At 45.2% G+C, this 16,528-nt stretch overlaps 7 protein-coding genes across 7 annotated transcripts; 4 read left to right on the top strand and 3 right to left on the bottom strand.

Annotated features, from left to right (window-relative positions):
- Window positions 1–350: 350 nt before the first annotated feature.
- Window positions 351–4,214, top strand: L199_000917 (oxoglutarate dehydrogenase (succinyl-transferring), E1 component; the record flags this gene model as incomplete). The annotated part of the gene is made up of 16 exons (XM_064886675.1): window positions 351–474; window positions 542–566; window positions 631–726; window positions 784–1,038; window positions 1,106–1,254; window positions 1,330–1,861; window positions 1,930–1,935; window positions 2,012–2,247; window positions 2,319–2,383; window positions 2,443–2,682; window positions 2,747–2,913; window positions 2,994–3,088; window positions 3,147–3,293; window positions 3,370–3,470; window positions 3,539–3,703; window positions 3,765–4,214. The coding sequence occupies 16 exons, from the start codon at window positions 351–353 to the stop codon at window positions 4,212–4,214; spliced, it is 2,853 nt and encodes a 950-aa protein (XP_064742747.1).
- Window positions 4,215–4,726: 512 nt separating this feature from the next.
- On the top strand, window positions 4,727–8,931 carry L199_000916 (uncharacterized protein; the record flags this gene model as incomplete). Its single annotated transcript, XM_064886674.1, has 10 exons — window positions 4,727–4,888; window positions 5,010–6,095; window positions 6,251–6,367; window positions 6,438–6,785; window positions 6,852–6,915; window positions 6,978–7,588; window positions 8,011–8,159; window positions 8,229–8,346; window positions 8,426–8,691; window positions 8,763–8,931. The coding sequence occupies 10 exons, from the start codon at window positions 4,727–4,729 to the stop codon at window positions 8,929–8,931; spliced, it is 3,090 nt and encodes a 1,029-aa protein (XP_064742746.1).
- Window positions 8,932–9,524: 593 nt separating this feature from the next.
- L199_000915 (uncharacterized protein) lies at window positions 9,525–9,791 on the bottom strand (the record flags this gene model as incomplete). The annotated part of the gene is made up of 1 exon (XM_064886673.1): window positions 9,525–9,791. The coding sequence occupies one exon, from the start codon at window positions 9,789–9,791 to the stop codon at window positions 9,525–9,527; it is 267 nt and encodes an 88-aa protein (XP_064742745.1).
- Window positions 9,792–10,802: 1,011 nt separating this feature from the next.
- Window positions 10,803–11,378, top strand: L199_000914 (uncharacterized protein; the record flags this gene model as incomplete). Its single annotated transcript, XM_064886672.1, has 1 exon — window positions 10,803–11,378. The coding sequence occupies one exon, from the start codon at window positions 10,803–10,805 to the stop codon at window positions 11,376–11,378; it is 576 nt and encodes a 191-aa protein (XP_064742744.1).
- Window positions 11,379–11,513: 135 nt separating this feature from the next.
- L199_000913 (uncharacterized protein) lies at window positions 11,514–13,441 on the bottom strand (the record flags this gene model as incomplete). The annotated part of the gene is made up of 6 exons (XM_064886671.1): window positions 11,514–11,645; window positions 11,738–11,968; window positions 12,044–12,051; window positions 12,127–12,845; window positions 12,925–13,041; window positions 13,122–13,441. 6 exons carry the CDS (start codon window positions 13,439–13,441, stop codon window positions 11,514–11,516), a joined length of 1,527 nt encoding a protein of 508 aa, XP_064742743.1.
- A 235-nt stretch (window positions 13,442–13,676) lies between these two features.
- L199_000912 (hydroxyisourate hydrolase) lies at window positions 13,677–14,212 on the bottom strand (the record flags this gene model as incomplete). The annotated part of the gene is made up of 4 exons (XM_064886670.1): window positions 13,677–13,766; window positions 13,820–13,958; window positions 14,019–14,130; window positions 14,185–14,212. The coding sequence occupies 4 exons, from the start codon at window positions 14,210–14,212 to the stop codon at window positions 13,677–13,679; spliced, it is 369 nt and encodes a 122-aa protein (XP_064742742.1).
- A 217-nt stretch (window positions 14,213–14,429) lies between these two features.
- On the top strand, window positions 14,430–16,345 carry L199_000911 (uncharacterized protein; the record flags this gene model as incomplete). The annotated part of the gene is made up of 8 exons (XM_064886669.1): window positions 14,430–14,582; window positions 14,686–14,743; window positions 14,831–14,964; window positions 15,048–15,170; window positions 15,248–15,335; window positions 15,401–15,422; window positions 15,489–15,618; window positions 15,863–16,345. The coding sequence occupies 8 exons, from the start codon at window positions 14,430–14,432 to the stop codon at window positions 16,343–16,345; spliced, it is 1,191 nt and encodes a 396-aa protein (XP_064742741.1).
- Between the last annotated feature and the right edge of the window lie 183 nt (window positions 16,346–16,528).

The raw sequence follows: 16,528 nt of genomic DNA, 5'->3' as shown, positions 1-16,528 counted from the left end.
TTGCCGGACCGGAGGAGGATCAGTCCGACACGTGGCGCGCACACCTACGCGTAGATTCGATCCACAGACTAGACCCACAGATGATCAGATCGGTCTTGTGATTTACCGGTTGGTCCCATTCAATTGTATTTGACATCTGACATCTCTCGAGGGGTAATACGCGCTTATACTCACTGCTGTCACCACCACTATCACCATGTCTCGTCGTTCGTCTGATCATGAGTCGCGGCAGATTCTCCATCATACCAGCGTGAGCACGAATATATATAAGCATGGAAAGGGGTTGTATTGAGATATGCCCCTCCTTCCTATTGTCTTCTCCCAATCATAGGCCGTAAGCTTTCAGGAAGATGTGGATTAAACGAATAGACAAACGCCTCGTACTCTCTAAAGTCAGTCAGAGACGAGTGAGATTGTACCATGACGATGCTACCTTTGGTTATAGAGTACCTGTGAAGTATCAACTGCCAGATTGTGAGTAGTCGTTAGTGTTATGCTTGAGTCTGATATACAGAAATACCCGCTGAGCTGTAGTGTATAGATACCCAAGAAGAGCTGGATAACAGGTGGGTCATCTACACTTAGATGGTGGGTGCCATCGAGCTGACTTGTTATAATGATATCGTTAAGAAACGCGAATGCACCTCTGTTGCGATACGTCGAGTCTGTCCGTCGACATGGACATCGTGCAGCACAGATTGATCCTCTGGATCTGATGGACAGAGAGTGAGTAAATCGCCTCTCTATAGATCATATGTTCCACTGACATATCTCGAAATCCAGTCCGGTTGGAGCATTGGACGCTTCTCGATACGGTCTTCAGAAGACTCAATCATATCCTTTACAAGGTATTCTGCATACACCACCTTCACTCAGACCTACCACTCCTCCTTCGACAGCTGCGCCGGAGCGAACCGAGACTGGAGAAGGATCGAACGTGTCCAAATCTCTTGAAGAGATCGAGAAGCATCTCATGGAAGTATACGTTGACAAGATCGGATTTGAGTATATGCATTGTCCCGAGAAGAATGAAAGATTGTAAGTCGCTTTTTCCTCGTATGGACTACGTGGACTGACTGGGATTATTATGAAATGTCAATCTTAGGTGGTTCTCTCACCATGTAGAGACTGAAGCTTCGTCCTTTCCCGAACCATTTGAGGCGGAACGTAAGAAACAGATCTGGAAGCTGTTGATGAGGAGTGAAGAGCTGGATAGATTCTTGGGTAAAAAGTTCCCCAATTTGAAGAGATATGGTAAGCCATATATTCTCTTTATTGGACGGAACCCATACGTTAAGACGATCATGTTGATTTCATCACTGAAAATAGGATGCGAAGGTGCCGAAAGCATGTTACCAGCCTTATCGACCTTGTTCGAAGTATCGGCCAAATCCGGCATATCCTCAATTGTCCTCTCTCTTCCGCACAGAGGTAGATTATCTTTATTATGTGATCCGGACCTATTGGACTTCTCACCTACGGCTTTGTTCACCAAAATTAGAGGCAAAGCGGAGTTCGACCCTTCCACTGCTCCAGGTGCCACAGGCGACGTGATCAGTCATCTCTCGGCTACTCGTGATATTCCTTTCGGCCGCGACGGCAAAGTAAATGTCAATGTCAAGATGTTACAGAACCCCAGTCACCTGGAGGCTGTTAATCCCGTTGCGCTCGGTGTGACGAGATCGAAACAGATGGAATTGCTTAAAAGCTCTCCTAAGGAATGTCAATTAGGAGACAAAGCTATGTGCGTTCAACTACATGGTGATGCTGCCTTTGCGGGCCAAGGGGTAGTAAGTGAATCGCTGGGTTTGAGTGGGTTACCGCACTTTGGAAGTGGGGGAACAGTACACATCATTGTCAAGTGAGTGATTATTCAAATCACTCTGTGTAGGTCTAAAAATTTGCTGATGATGTGTATTGCCTTTGTAGCAACAAGTATGTGGTTTCTGGTACTCTGCCTCATGTATGGTCACGGGAGAGAATGTAGGCTGATAGAAGGGATTTACTATAGTATTGGGTACACCACCCCCGCTTCACTGGCTCGATCGTCCGTCTACTCCTCTGATGTGGCAAAGATGATTGGATGCCCCATACTTCACGTCAATGGCGATTACCCCGAAGCTGTCGCGCGAGCCGTAGATATAGCATTTAGATATAGACAGATGTTCAGAAAAGATGTCGTCATTGATTTGATCTGTTATAGAAGATGGGGACATAATGAGCTGGATGAACCTGCTTATACACAGCGTGAGTACTGTGTCAGCCAGCCTGTAGGCAGAGATAGGGCTAGTTACTGAAGTATGAATGCTTCATCCTAGCCAAGATGTACGAAAAGATTCGTGGTAGGAAGAGTGTTCCCGAGATCTATGAGGCTCGTCTCAAAGTGAGTCCATTCATACCTTCCTTCGGAGACTGCGGTTCATGGTTGACAATTGTGGATAGGAACAAGGTGTATTAACCGAAGAAAGTGCCTCTCAAGCTCGAAAAGCCTACAACGAACATCTAGAAGCTCAGTTCAGTCAGATGGAGAACTATAAGCCTAAATCCGATATGTTGGAAGGCAAATGGAAGGACTACGTATGGCCCGCTGGATCTGAGGCCGATCATCATCCTGATACTGGTGTGAACAAGGGCGAGTTGACGAATATCGCGAAAGCCAGTGTCACTCTGCCTGAAAGCTTTGTAAGTTTCAGCTGTCCACCATATCACTCGCAGAGCAACACATCTGATATTATTACATTGCCAGAACATACATTCAAGATTGAAACGACATATTTCATCTAGATTGAAGTCGCTGGAAAACAAAGTGGACTTTGCCACTGCCGAAGCTATGGCTTTTGGATCCCTCCTGAAAGAAGGGTATGATGTGAGAATATCAGGTCAGGATGTGGGGCGTGGTACCTTCTCTCAAAGGTATGTTGGCAGCTCGGCATTCTAAAATGAATAAAAAATGAATAAAAGATCATAGCAGGAGCTAATGCCGTCCGTCATAGACACGCGATGTTCGTTGATCAGAAAACGGAATCCTGCATTATCCCTCTTAACGAAGAGCTGGGTGAAAGTGCTGGAAAGCTCGAACTTGCCAATAGTGAGTCCGCTTGTTCACCCTGGTAACCCTAGCTCATAGGGTTCGTGGCATGATTCAGGCTCTCTGAGCGAGATGGCAGTCCTTGGCTTCGAAGTTGGGTTATCATGGTCGAATCCTAAGCTGTTACCCATATGGGAAGCTCAATTCGGCGATTTCATGAATGGTGCTCAGAGTATGATTGATACCTTCATTGTGGGTGCACAAGGTAAGCAGTCGGTTCCATGTCGTATAAATCATTATAGTAGTAGGTAAGTGAGCGACAGCTGACCCAACTCGTTTAGCTAAATGGCTCAAGCAAAGTGGTCTCGTCATGATGCTACCTCATGGTTATGATGGTGCAGGACCTGAACATTCTTCTTGTAAGATCGAGAGGTTTTTGCAGGTATGTCAACTACCTCTCGTCTCGAGGCCAAGTGAATACAACTGATAAGTGCTCTTACTCTATTTTAGCTCTCAAATGACTCGCAGACCTCCAACACTCACGGAGACATCAACCTCACTTTCGTTAATCCTTCTACTCCTGCTCAGTTGTTCCATTTACTCAGAAGACAGATCAAGAGGAATTACAGAAGACCTTTGATCATTGCTTCTCCCAAGGGTCTTTTGAGATCTCCGGTATGTTTCCTAGTGCGCCTCCTGATGTCTGGGCTTGTCACTGATGTATTTTGTTACATAGCTTGCAGCTTCTGCCTTGGAAGACATGACACCCGGAACGACCTTCCAACCGATTCTTGAAGGTCCCACTGACCCCTCGGCAAAGAGAGTCATCCTATGTTCTGGCAAACACTATTACACCCTTCTCGAGGCATTAACCAAATCCGACAAACTATCTTCGGTAAACATGATTCGTGTAGAAGAACTATCACCTTTCCCTTATAAAGAACTTGAGAAGGTTCTTTCGAAAGACGAGAACAAGAATAAAGAGATTGTGTGGGCTCAAGAAGAACCTTCCAATCAAGGTGCTTGGTCTTACCTCAAACCTCGTTTGGAAGCTGTTCTTGACAATGTAGGATACAAAAGTCAAGTAAGGTATGCAGGTAGATCCAGTGGAGCGACCACGGCTGTAGCTGTTGGAGAATGGCATAAGAAGGAAGTTGAGCAGATAATCAACGATGCTCTGGAGTAATGGGATAGACTCGGGTGTGACATGAATGATGTTAGCATATGTTTGTGAATGAATGATTGGTCCCACTTGTGTGTTTTTAGATGGTTTCTACGAGATAGCCACTTGAATAGTATGAAACTGTGTATTCGTGTGTGTGTGGAATGTGGGATTAAGCGCGCTATGACATTTGCATTCCGAGATCGATTATCGAAATCACCTGTCAATCGCTACTCACCACTCTTCTCTTCATTTTACATATCTCCATATCATTGACGACTGCTCGGTGATTGCCTTGTGGGGCATAAACGACATATGTAGTTGATAATAGCAAAATTACCATCATTGAACCTGGAGCTGATCGATACGAGAATCAGATCTGGAGTAGTCTACTAGGCTCGGTCGATACCCATTCCGCAGTCCTTTGATGGAAATTTGGCAGTACGACCTACTGTATATCTAAGTCAGGTGTACATGTCTTACTCTCATGAACTCGAACTCTGAACCCCTCACAATACATGATCCGATAGAACGAGATGGAAGCTTCACGGCCGGTAGAGCAACACCCGCCGCAGCAAGATGATATAGATCAACTACCTCCCCCACCCGAACCGTTTCCATTACATCAATTGGTTGGAACTTCTTCTTCTTCGGGGGTTAATGGGAATGGATTTCTTACAAGGAGTGAAGGTAGCAAGGTATGTGAGGTCATCCAATACAATACAATCCACCGCCTCTGATCTTCAAGGCCACTTGGTCTGGTCTGTAATTATTCCCTCAAAGGGTGACTGTTGCTGAACTTTTGATCGCTCGGATTAGCAAAACGCTCGCAATTACCTCTCATCAGTCCAACAATCATGCATCAATGCCCTCTCTTCCCTCTTACCCGATCCATCTTCCACTTCTACCTCGAATGGGACCGGCTTATCAGAGTCAAGTTCTCAACTAGCCTCGGCTCTCACAGATCTTTTAGAAGTAACATACGAACTAGACGAGTTGTTACCACCCTCTACAAATCCTACGCCTTCTGCATCACATACTCACACTTTCCCTGATAACCCCCAACCCGATGAAGATGAACCTCAGGAAAACAAAATCAAGAATTCTTTCAATGCTTTGACAAATCTGCTAGAGGGTCTGCAGGATGCTAGATTGCAGGATGATATGGAAGTACCACGACAAGAAGAATCGCAGTTAGAAAGGAAAGAAGGCGAATTGCATCCTGCTATTAAAGTTGTAAGAGAAGAATTAGCTTGGCAGAGGTTGGAAAGTTTGAGTTTCGCTATAGTCAGCTTATCAAAAGGTGGCGCTGCATATTCAGATTCGGTTGAAGAACGGGAACAGGATCCACAGGATCCGAAGTTGAAGCAGACTAATTCCAGTACTTCGTCAATCTTCGGAACGGATAATGGATTACCACCCTCCTACGAACAATTCTTGAACCATCAACATCGACCGGTTTCTCAAACAGATAATTCATCTTTACTACCTTCATATCATGATATACATTCCGACGAGAACCTAAACCCAGATCAGGATCAAGCTGGACCATCTTCTCCTATCAAATCAAAACAACTGGAAGAACCGTCCCCGTCCAATGGACCTACGGCAACAAGAGAAAAGATGTTACAGGAGCTGGACTCGCTGACTTTTGCAATCGAGAGACTATCGTCGATCGCACCGAGGTTACACGATCAGAGAGTCGAATTGAAGTTGAACCTAAAATCTCCTCGAGGAGTAGTGGATGAGAGAAGCATGAGTAAAGAAGATAAGATGAAATTGGAAAGGCAGAAGATGAAGGAATTAGAGGAGATCTGGGATAAGATTGAGAGGGCTCATGGGAAAAGGAGGATTAGGGTAGAAGATGGTCAGAGAGCTGATGGAGATGGATGGGAGAAGCGGACGGTGAGTTGATCTCTATCTACCAGGAAAGTGCAAGAAGGTGTACATTCCAAAGCTAGATATTGCACGCTGTCATGATCCAGCACTATGCTGTAGTGATCGTGTCTGAGCTGACTTCCTGCATATGAGCTGACTTCCTGCCGTTCTTGCAAAATCAGAGGGACCGATTCATAAATCGTATCGTCGATCAAGCGGAAGCTAGAAGATTGGAAGATCAAGATTCCATGATGGGCAGTGTGGACGCTGAATTAGCAAGAGCCAGAGATCTCAGAGATGTAAGTTCGACCTACCATGAACGATGTAAATGAGACAATTGACTCAATTTGTCTTTGTGTTTGATATCAGAGAGATCACTTCCTCCGTGATTTGATGGATCAATCGGGAGAGCGAAGACTGGATGATCAAGATGCGACTGTACCGAGGGTATCTGACCGAAGAGCATCCTTGATTGAGACTTTGATAGATTACTCGTTGTCAGGTAGACTACACGATCAAGACTCCTTACCTCCTACACCTCGACACGGTTTAAATGGAGAGAAAGTGGAAGATCCATTCGAGCTTGTCACCGTCGAAGACTTTTTGATGAGTCGAGGTCCTGATCGAAGACGCTCATTAGGGGGCGATGCCTTACTCCGAGCTTCCAGTGGTAGTGGTGAAGGCAGTGTGGAAATGGGCAGATCAAGAAGTAATTCTGTACCTCTCGAAGATGGCTTGAGCAAGAAGAGCACTTCGGGAAGAAGTACCCCTACTGCTTTCAAGAAGCTCGCTGGGCTGGTGAGAAGAGGAAGTGTCCATTTGGGGCTAAAAGCTAGTTATGGTTTTGGTGAGCTATCTAAAGTTTTGAAGTTCTACTGCATCTCAAGCTTACTGTGAAAATATGTCAAGACGTGAACAACATCACATACGTCGCCGAACATCAAGAGAACCTCCGTTCCGTGCAAATCACTCTACACGGTATTGGCGTCTCATCAAACCTGGAATTGCAAGTCGAAAGTACTTCTTCAGATCACGAGGAAGGTATAATCACTTCTAGGAAAGATCCCTCAATGTCCACTCGAATCACTTTACCCGCCCCTGTCGAGCCTGGACAATCAGTGATATTCACTGCTCAAGCACTTTATCTCGAAGCTAAACTCATCGCTCAACCCTTGCCTCCTGCTGCAGCATCCCTTTTACCCACATACCCGCTATCTGCACCAGAACTACGCGATATTCAAGCCCGAGCGCTTTGCTGTACTTCGTGTGATCGCGAACTATCCACTCTACCATACGATCATTGGGATACCTCGTATAAAGATCTACCGAGTGAACACTGGGCGGAGATGGTGGAAGTTTGGATGTGTCATAACGACCCATCGTTCACTGCTCGACTCGCTGAACGGACGAAGGAAGGATTCTGGCCTCAGGATGGGGGTGTCTTAGTTGGCGGTAGTTATCTGCTAGTTGGCAAGGAAAGGGTGAAACAGGGCAACATCCACGTTGAGAATGGCAGTGATGTGAGTTCTCCCTTTCCGATGATTCAGATTGCGCTTTCTCGTCGTATGCCGTTTTACACATGGGCTATAAGAAGGTCTTCATCCCCCTATCCCAGTGGATGATCCCAATTGTTCTCCTCTCCATCTCTCTTCAAGGGATGACAAGATGAAGCTCTCTGTCAGTTTCATCTCTGTTTGATCTTGTCGAGAGCGGAGGGCCGCAGATACTTGGGATAGGAGATAACCACATCTCTTTTGACTGATACAAAGGTCCTATATCAAATTTATCAGAAAGTCTAGGGATGATCAAACTTTGATCCATCATGATCTATTGGATGGAAGCTACTCCCGAGACCACATCTTGCATTTCGTACCGAAAAATCTGCACGCGTCGATGAATCCACCTTTGGAGTAGTTGTGGCTGACACTGATTTCGTATATAGAGCGAACCATGGAATGTCGTCTTCTGCCATTGTGGAGAAATTTTGGGCAAACAACGGGCAAACGATGATAAGCCAGGTCATGGAACTGTCAGGTTCTCGAAATGGGCTGTATCCCTCTTGGTGGAGAATGAGGAGGATGACAAGGTCGAGTGAGTTTCATGGCAGTTGTGACCGAGGAAATCCATGATCAACAGCTGATCTTGCTGGTCTGAGGATAGATACATCCGATCCCCACTCTCTCTCTTCATCATCTCGGACATGCTCGAATTATCACAAGCTCATGCTAGTCATCGATTTATAATTTCCGACGAAGAAACGGGCGATAAGAAGATTTACGTGAGTTGCCCCTTCATATAGCAATTACTGACATAGAAAAGATGGGTTGACCAAGTGTTGATCGGTGTGGAAAACTTAGTTATGGTTATTCAACCCTTCAGTGAAAATGTCATACGCTCGACCAAGCGATTCATCCCCTTTACCATCACCGTTAAGTAAATCCACAACGATAGAGCACAACGAGAGGAATAGGATTTCGAGAAGATCTTCAATAGCATCTTCGATAGGAGGTAAACAACCTTCTCAACCTTCAAATCATAATGGTTTGGGTGCCGGTGCGAATCAGAAAGTACTGCGGGCTTCAAAGATCATGTACAAAGTGGTTGAACCGTTCTCAGAGAATGAGTGGGTTCAAAATTAACCGATTGTATCTGGTTGAATCCTGAAAGCTGACATGATATGATTTGACTCGATAGTTTCGAAAGTCTACCTGGATTTGGACCGGGCGGTCAAGTCGAGTCGCTCTCATATCCCTCAAATGTCTGTGAGAGATTGATCGCGACGTTGAGGGAAAGCTCAGCGGTTTACCCTATAGGGAGGAGGTCAATGGGAGCTTTCGATGCAGGATTCTTGGAAAGGAAGTAGATGTTAGATCGATAGAGATCAGAGGCTGGTCCTCGCTGATAGATTACGGGCCCGAAAGGACAGTCAGACCGATTGGCTAAACGGATATGGATGATGGAATCGATAAGGAATACCCGGAAGGCATTCTCATCTCAAAAATAGAGATGAGAGAACATTGGATCGTTTGACGACAAACGGAAGTCAAAAGCAAAGGAGAAATACCCAAATTGTGATTGTATCGGATTATATACCCTGCACCGAATCATAACGACGAAGAGAATCAAGGCAAAGTGGATAGTTGGTTGAATTTGTATATAATGACTTTATGAGAGATTTGATGATGCATTTTTGACGACTTCTTATACTGCATGAAATATGATTAATTCCGTCACCGGGGTCTACGCGAATATCCAGAAATATCTACCGTGGTACAATGGGAGGGACCTTGAGGATACAACAGATTTTCTAGCGTAATACCCCACGCGAGGATACTGATACTTGTCGGCACTACCTACAATGTAGTGACCAAATCCATGATCAGCGAAAGAATCGTCACAGCTTCTAGATTTTCGCTCAAAAGACACTTGCCATCTTCTAAATTTGCACTTGCCGATCTACCTAGTACTATCCTTAGGTCTATCAACTATCACCACATGCTTCTGGAACGGACCAGTCGGTATGATATACGTAGGATCCCATTCATCCCTATGTTCTTCGTCTCTCACCCATCGACCAATGCTCATAACCTGTTTAGGCAACGTTACCCAGAACCAGAAGAATTCGGTCCATGTGTATTGTTTGATAGAGACTAGTGGCTTGATACCATGATCGAGAGTGTAGTAGTTGTTATTAAGTCCTTGGTAGACTTCCACTTGTTTCATCGTGTTGGCAATTTTGGTCGCTTCAATAGTTGAGGTGAGGTGCGCTTTGATTCAGTCTTGTTCAGCTGTGTGCAATTGGATGCCAGTCGTATATTGAGTTCCAGGGAATAAGTGCGATGGTCATCGACCTGCATGATACTCATCCTGTGCATGTACTATACTTATACTGTTTGATTCTGCAAACAAGCAACTGCCGAGGAATGTTAATTGCATCGGCACCAGCTTTGCTATGTATCCTCACAAAGTGAGACAACTAGCTTCGGTTATGAGGATGATGACGATGGTGAGGATGGACGGAGCCTGTGGCGTGCGAGTGCCCTGCCAGTCTCGGAGCACAGGCACATACGCTAAGATCGGCCGACCGACTCAACAGTGGATGTCCTTTTATCAGGTATATACGAGTACATACATATACAGAGGACCGTTGCACGAAGGCTGACATGAGTCATGTAAGACATCGAATTGTCCTTTCATCACCATGAGTCACCCTCGGCGTGTCGTCATACACCATGTCGTCCCTTTCAACCTGCTATCCTTTGTACGACCACAACGTAACTTGTTGTTGTCCCGACAATAGAATATATAAGCCCCATGGCCTGTTCGACTTCCCATACCCATGATTCTCCCAGCGATCTTTTTCCCCACACAGCTTGCCTCGGACCAGACTAGACCTATTTGCATTTCGACAACGCGTGACGTGCAATCTCCTACCATTACCGTATACAATAAGCCTCCCAGACCGTGCGACTCGATGAACCAATAGTGGCAATCACTTTGATAGAACTTCCAAAGATGTCTTCAATAAGCATTTTCACATACTTCTGTCCAGCGTTATAAGACGCTTAAACAGCTCACTGCCGCGCCGTTCGACAGCGAATATCCCCTGAGGAAGCCAAACTATTCGTGCAACCTTCGGACCTGCTAGATCCGTCAAGCCTTTCGGGAGAATCTCTAGGCAATGATTATGTCTTTCTTGTGCACGATACCGCCAAGGATAATCACAATAAGATCATGAAGAATGGTCTGAAAAGTTTGTCTCGATTTGCGAGAGATCCGGACGCAAGTGAGGAGATCAAATATCGGGTTGAGTGGCGTATTTCAAGTACAGTGTTTAATAATGACCCGAGATTTATCTACACTAAGCCTGTATGGGATGGGAGCAGATCAACGAAGGTGATCAACGGAAGGTCCATCGTGCTTGCCGCCCGTCCGGATAGTGTGAAAGTTTTCAACGCACACTTTAGAGATATGGCATTTATAGACTTTTCACAATCGAATACCTTCAAGGGATCCTACCTATACTGTTCATTGCCTTACACCGATCTGATCGAGCGAGTCAAAGGTCTTGGTGAAGGCTACACCCTCAACCCATGGGGGTATACCGTAGAAACAAGGTCTCTAAGAGATGATACGCTATCTCACAGTGGCGCATCGTCATGGGGGTATACCGTTGAAGCAAGGTCTCTAAGAAACGATACGCTATCTTACAGTGGCGAATCGTTGATTAATGCCGATTACATAGATCCCAGGTGGATTGTACCTCGTGACTCCATCCCAGAGACTCTCAAAGAGAATGGTGGACACTAGACAAGAAGGAAATGAACCATTCATGGGAGCGATGCCTATTTCTGGCTGATCACGAAGTCGGTATACCGTAAAGAAGATAGGGTTGAGCTGACTATTGTCTACGATGCATATGTCCGTACTATCCTTATGTTGTACCTAGCCGCCCAACGACTGCACTCGACGTATGGCAGCTGCTGCTTCCCTTTTACCTTCTTTGAAGCCCGTTTCCCTTGACGCCGAGAGTGATTTCTGGAAGAGATTCAGTGCACCGGGCAGGTCACCTTCCATCTATACCAAGTGAAGAGGCACTCTATCAGCCTGAGATCCACATATAAAAGAGATAGGATGACCGATTCAAGCAAAGTAGGAGCGAGACATACCTCAGCTAACATTCCCAGGTTATACAATCCTACACTCTTAGCTCTTGAACAGATAGCTATGGAGGCTTCGTATGGCGAATCCTTATAATTCTCAGATTCAGAATCTCGCAGTGCTTCTTCTGATAACTGCAATGAACGTAATGACCATGATTTGGAGATCTTGATTGATTTGCCGGCATTTATCTGGGGTGAGGATTGTTTCAATGCGTGGGAGGATATGGTCGTCATCAACTATTTCATTCCGACATGTCAGCGCAAGCTATTTCTTCGAGGTTGATTCACTTGGGCAAAGGAAGATTCACGCACCATAGCAGCTGGATAAGTGTGCAGATCAGGATTGGACGTGTCAGCTATATCACAAGTCTGGGGGATTCATTAGACTGGCTCACCTTGACACCTATCTCTGACCGGAGGAGTTGCCTGACTACCAGGGGGTAGCAGGAGAGAGACAGCTTGCAAGAGCAGTTGAGCGGCTAGATCATATTGTCCTTTCTTGGCATACACCTCGGAGAGAGATTCCATCGTCATTCCTAATCCTCTTTTATCCACTGAACCACCTTGATCCGCATCTTCTGATATTCCCCCCGAGGGTAAGTCCACATCCCGTCCCAAGACCACCTGCTGATCCTGATTACTAACACCGATTGTCGGAGTGGTGGATTTAGTCAAGCCCAATTTGAGCATAGCTGTCAACGCTGAGGACAAATAGTATTCAGAAGCCTCATTCCAATTTTCTACCTTCTTTCCTGTTGGCGTACTGATTTCATATTCAGATCTAGTTGGAGGAGTGTAGGAGGGTGCTCTTGTAGAATTGGATACATCTAATGATATTTGACCTAATTTCTGATACAGCCCAATCGCCCTAATGTGATCTTTATCGTTTAATCTGTAATTTTGTCCTATCCATTCTCCTGATCCTTCTAACCCAGGTTGTCTGATTGGCTTAGGACCCAGAAGGTCAACGGCATTTCGTAATTCCTCGAAAGCAGTTACTCTCTGTCCCATCAACTCTAAAACATTGGCCAATTCAACGTATATACCTGTTATCTTCTGTAATGGTTCTGGTTCGAGGGCCGAGGGACCTAACGTCAAAGCTACTTCTAATGCTCTATGGAACAGTGATACAATCAGCTTGCCCTCGGAAGATATATGATTGGGTTTCGCTAAGTAATGTTGGTCATACTCACTCCCTAAAGTATTTCTCAGATTTCATATAATCCTGTCTCAATTTCGCTTTCAACGCTGCTCGGAGCGGTATCCTCACTGCTTTAGGCCATGTTTGCAGAGTTGAGTAGAATTCCAGTCTGTCTCACATGAAAATATGAGCATTTTTCGGTCGAGATGCTAGCAATTAGTTTGCTACGGTCTCGGAACCGTCACTCACAATCCATATATGGTTACTAGAGCTCCCAATCCTGCTAAACCACCGAATATCCAAGATATCTTCAATCCGCCCTTTCCACCTGTTTCGAGTCTCGATGAGTTAGGATTTTCTGCGGGCTTCTGCGATTGATCGGCTCCAGGCTGTTTGGGAGGCTGATCACTTGTACTTGTGGTACTGTTCCATCTTCTGAGATGAGCGATTCCAGATGGGTGGGGGCTAGTGAAAGCTTCCACTCCAAGGATACGCTTAGCAGGGTTCGCAATGGCAGAGCGAGCAATACTGGTCGAGCGAAGTAAAGATGATGTAGCTACTCTTGACATTTTATGTTTGATGATTTGCGATGCAGAATGGAAGATGAAAGAAACAAGTTATGATCAAGATTTCCGAACGAAAATCAAGAAAGAACGTCATCTCGTTGTACTCGTAACAATAGCCGATCCGGTTTCACAACGACACGTTCTTGGGTATCAAACAAGGAGCAGTTCACGACATCATGCATAGTATATGTAGAATACAACGAACGTTTATCCCCCAGTCAAGCTCATGGTATTACGTCTAACTGCCCCGATAAGTGGTATAAGAGAATGGACTGATAAGAAGGGGTATATGATAATGTTGATCAGGATTGGTGTATGAGAATGTTATCTTCGCATGTTCATGTATCAGCTACTGTACTGTAGATGAAAGATCGTACTCACTTCTACAAACGGATAGAAAGTATCGACGTTGTTTGACTTGAAGTACTCTCCACTATGGAATGTCATCTTGTATACACCTGGTGGGAGTTTGGTGTCGGGGTTCAGCAAGTCGGAACATCGTCCATCGCCGTTTGTCTCTCTATGGTTCCCGACATCAGCTTATGGCAGCGCTGAGGGAGAAAGAGCGGATTCGACTGACCCGCTAGCAAGTGTTCTTGGAGCTTCTTTAGCAGTCTCCTGACCTGTGAGGCTGAGAACGTCCAGAGAGACTTTGACTCCCGGTGCTGGTTTTCCAACCGAAGCGTCTAACACTACATGTCATGAATCAACCGCTAGGACATGATAGATCGTGCAGTATGGCTCACCATGGCATGTGATAGGTGATTTCGACATCGTATGCATATACTATATCAAAGATGAGGAGATGATAGTTGCACGAAAGATAGGAATGCGAGTTCAATTTAAGAGATGAATTTCGGTTACCAAACTTGACTCGAGACGACAATCTTCGCTCTCTTTGTTTTTAATCTTTCCTTCGTCATATTTCTTTGCTTTAGATTCCACAAATCTCCACCTTTCTATACTTTAACCCGACGACACCAACAGCGAGATGGCACAAGTAGCAAGTCCACTATCACTTTCACCGGTCCCATCTGCAAGGGGAGCTCCTAGACCATGGGCACAGTCCCACGCATCAGGTAGTCAAACTGGAAAGAATTTCGATGTTATACATTCGTACAAGAGGGCTATAGAGGATGACAAGGTGAGTCGATCAGAACACTATCAGTCCTCTACACTATAGACTACCGTCCAAGCTCTCGTGATCTATGACCATTAGACCCGATCCTGACAGAATGCATGTGTAGGTTCCTCACCCTATAGCAGCTATCTTAGCTTTGGTAGAATTGATAGAAGCTTCGACTGGTGAGTCGATCGACATTCTCACAAAGTTCAAGTTCTAGTCCAAAGTCACTCGGGTACTGATGAGACTGGTCCCCTCAATGACTACAGCCTCGACTGTTACTGGACTCGCCTCAGAACTTACGATAGGACGACAAGCTTTAATTAACACTCAACCCAGTTTAGGTGTCAGAGCGGGATGTCAATTATGGGAGAGATTTTTCGCTTTATCAATGGGTGGAGAGGTAAGCTCAGTCTATCAACCAACTATCATCCCGTTTTAGATAGAACCTTGACATTGACTAACTCTTGTGATGGATGGCCACAGGACTTCCCATCATATAAGCGATCATTAATTTCTCAAGGCCGTTCATTCTGCGCTATAACGGCTCCTCAATGTAGAGAGAAAATAGCGGATTTGGCTGTTGGCTTCTTGCGAGATGATTGTGTGGTATGTGTAGTCACTTCGACGACTGTATGCTATGCAATATCTTTGAAATTTAAGCTGATTGCGTTTGCCATGTTTAGATCCTCACGCACAGTTATTCGAGGACGGTTATCCAGACTATCTTGAGAGCTCATAAGCAGCATAAGCGTATAAAAGTCTATGTGACTGGTGAGTGTACCTTCGTGTCTGACTGGGAGGATATGGCTGATCTTAACCGTGTCTGGTGTACTTAGAGGCAAGACCAGCTTGTTTAGGGTAAATTTACGGTGACTATATAGTGGACAAAGCACCAAGCTGATGATTAACATCAAATTGATTTAGTATGCGAACACATCAGGTCTTGACTGCCAATGGGATCCCATGTACGGTCGTACTTGACAGTGCGGTAGCGTACGTGATGGAGAGAGTGGATATGGTGTTGGTCGGATCAGAAGCTGTCGTGGAGAGTGGGGTGAGTGCAACGGATGGTCATTTTCCATTTCCGACTTTCTTGCTCTCGTCTCCAATCTCTTGCCTGTCTCCTCTATTCTTTTCACATACGATTTCACATCTCGGCGCACTACCTGCCTCAACAAATTTGCTATCCTCGCATAACATGACCGCTCATTCCAATCCCGCCTCATATTCACTTCGTCTTGCTCTCTACCTTTTCCTGCGCTCACCATCACCACTAACTGATTTTACGACACTTATAGGGCCTCGTATCCTCCGTGGGGACATACCAAGTCGCCCTCGTAGCCAAAGCGATGCAAAAACCATTCTACGCCTTAGCCGAATCATACAAATTCCTAAGACATTATCCCTTATCTCAAACAGATTTACCTATCCCTTCAACATCAACTACCACCGCGATCTCTCCAAATGAGAAACACACAAGTAATATACCTTTGGAGTTCCCTACGCTGATACCTAATTCGCACCCTCCTGCTATCGGAGCTCATAATCCCCTCAGTCGACCTACATCAGCTACTCCCCAATCTAGAAGTCCCGTTGTCCCAGGTACACCCACTGAGGGATCAGGAGCAAATAGAGTAGAAATGACAAAAGAGATGGAATCGATTAATCCAATGGTAGATGTGACTACGCCTGATTTGATTGATTTTATCATCACCGATTTGGGGGCACCATTGAGTCCTACTTCCGTTAGTCAGTATTTGGTAGCTCAATTTTCGTCGTAATACTTTACTTGTCAGCGGGTAAAGGTCATTATATGTTTTTGTGTACATATGATATGCATTTTACCTTAACATCGTGCAGTGTGTATCACTTGTACATCGCAAATCGAAGAGAATAGCACATGATACATTATTTCGCGAGCTACATATGTTTGTATGTATGAATAAGTATCCAAGGTCCATTCA

Source organism: Kwoniella botswanensis, chromosome 1 (genome assembly GCF_036426115.1).
Source record: "Kwoniella botswanensis chromosome 1, complete sequence".
Classification (NCBI taxonomy): Eukaryota; Fungi; Basidiomycota; class Tremellomycetes; order Tremellales; family Cryptococcaceae; genus Kwoniella; species Kwoniella botswanensis.
The sequence above is the reverse complement of the archived record's forward strand: the minus strand, read 5'-3'. Positions and strand labels throughout refer to the sequence as shown.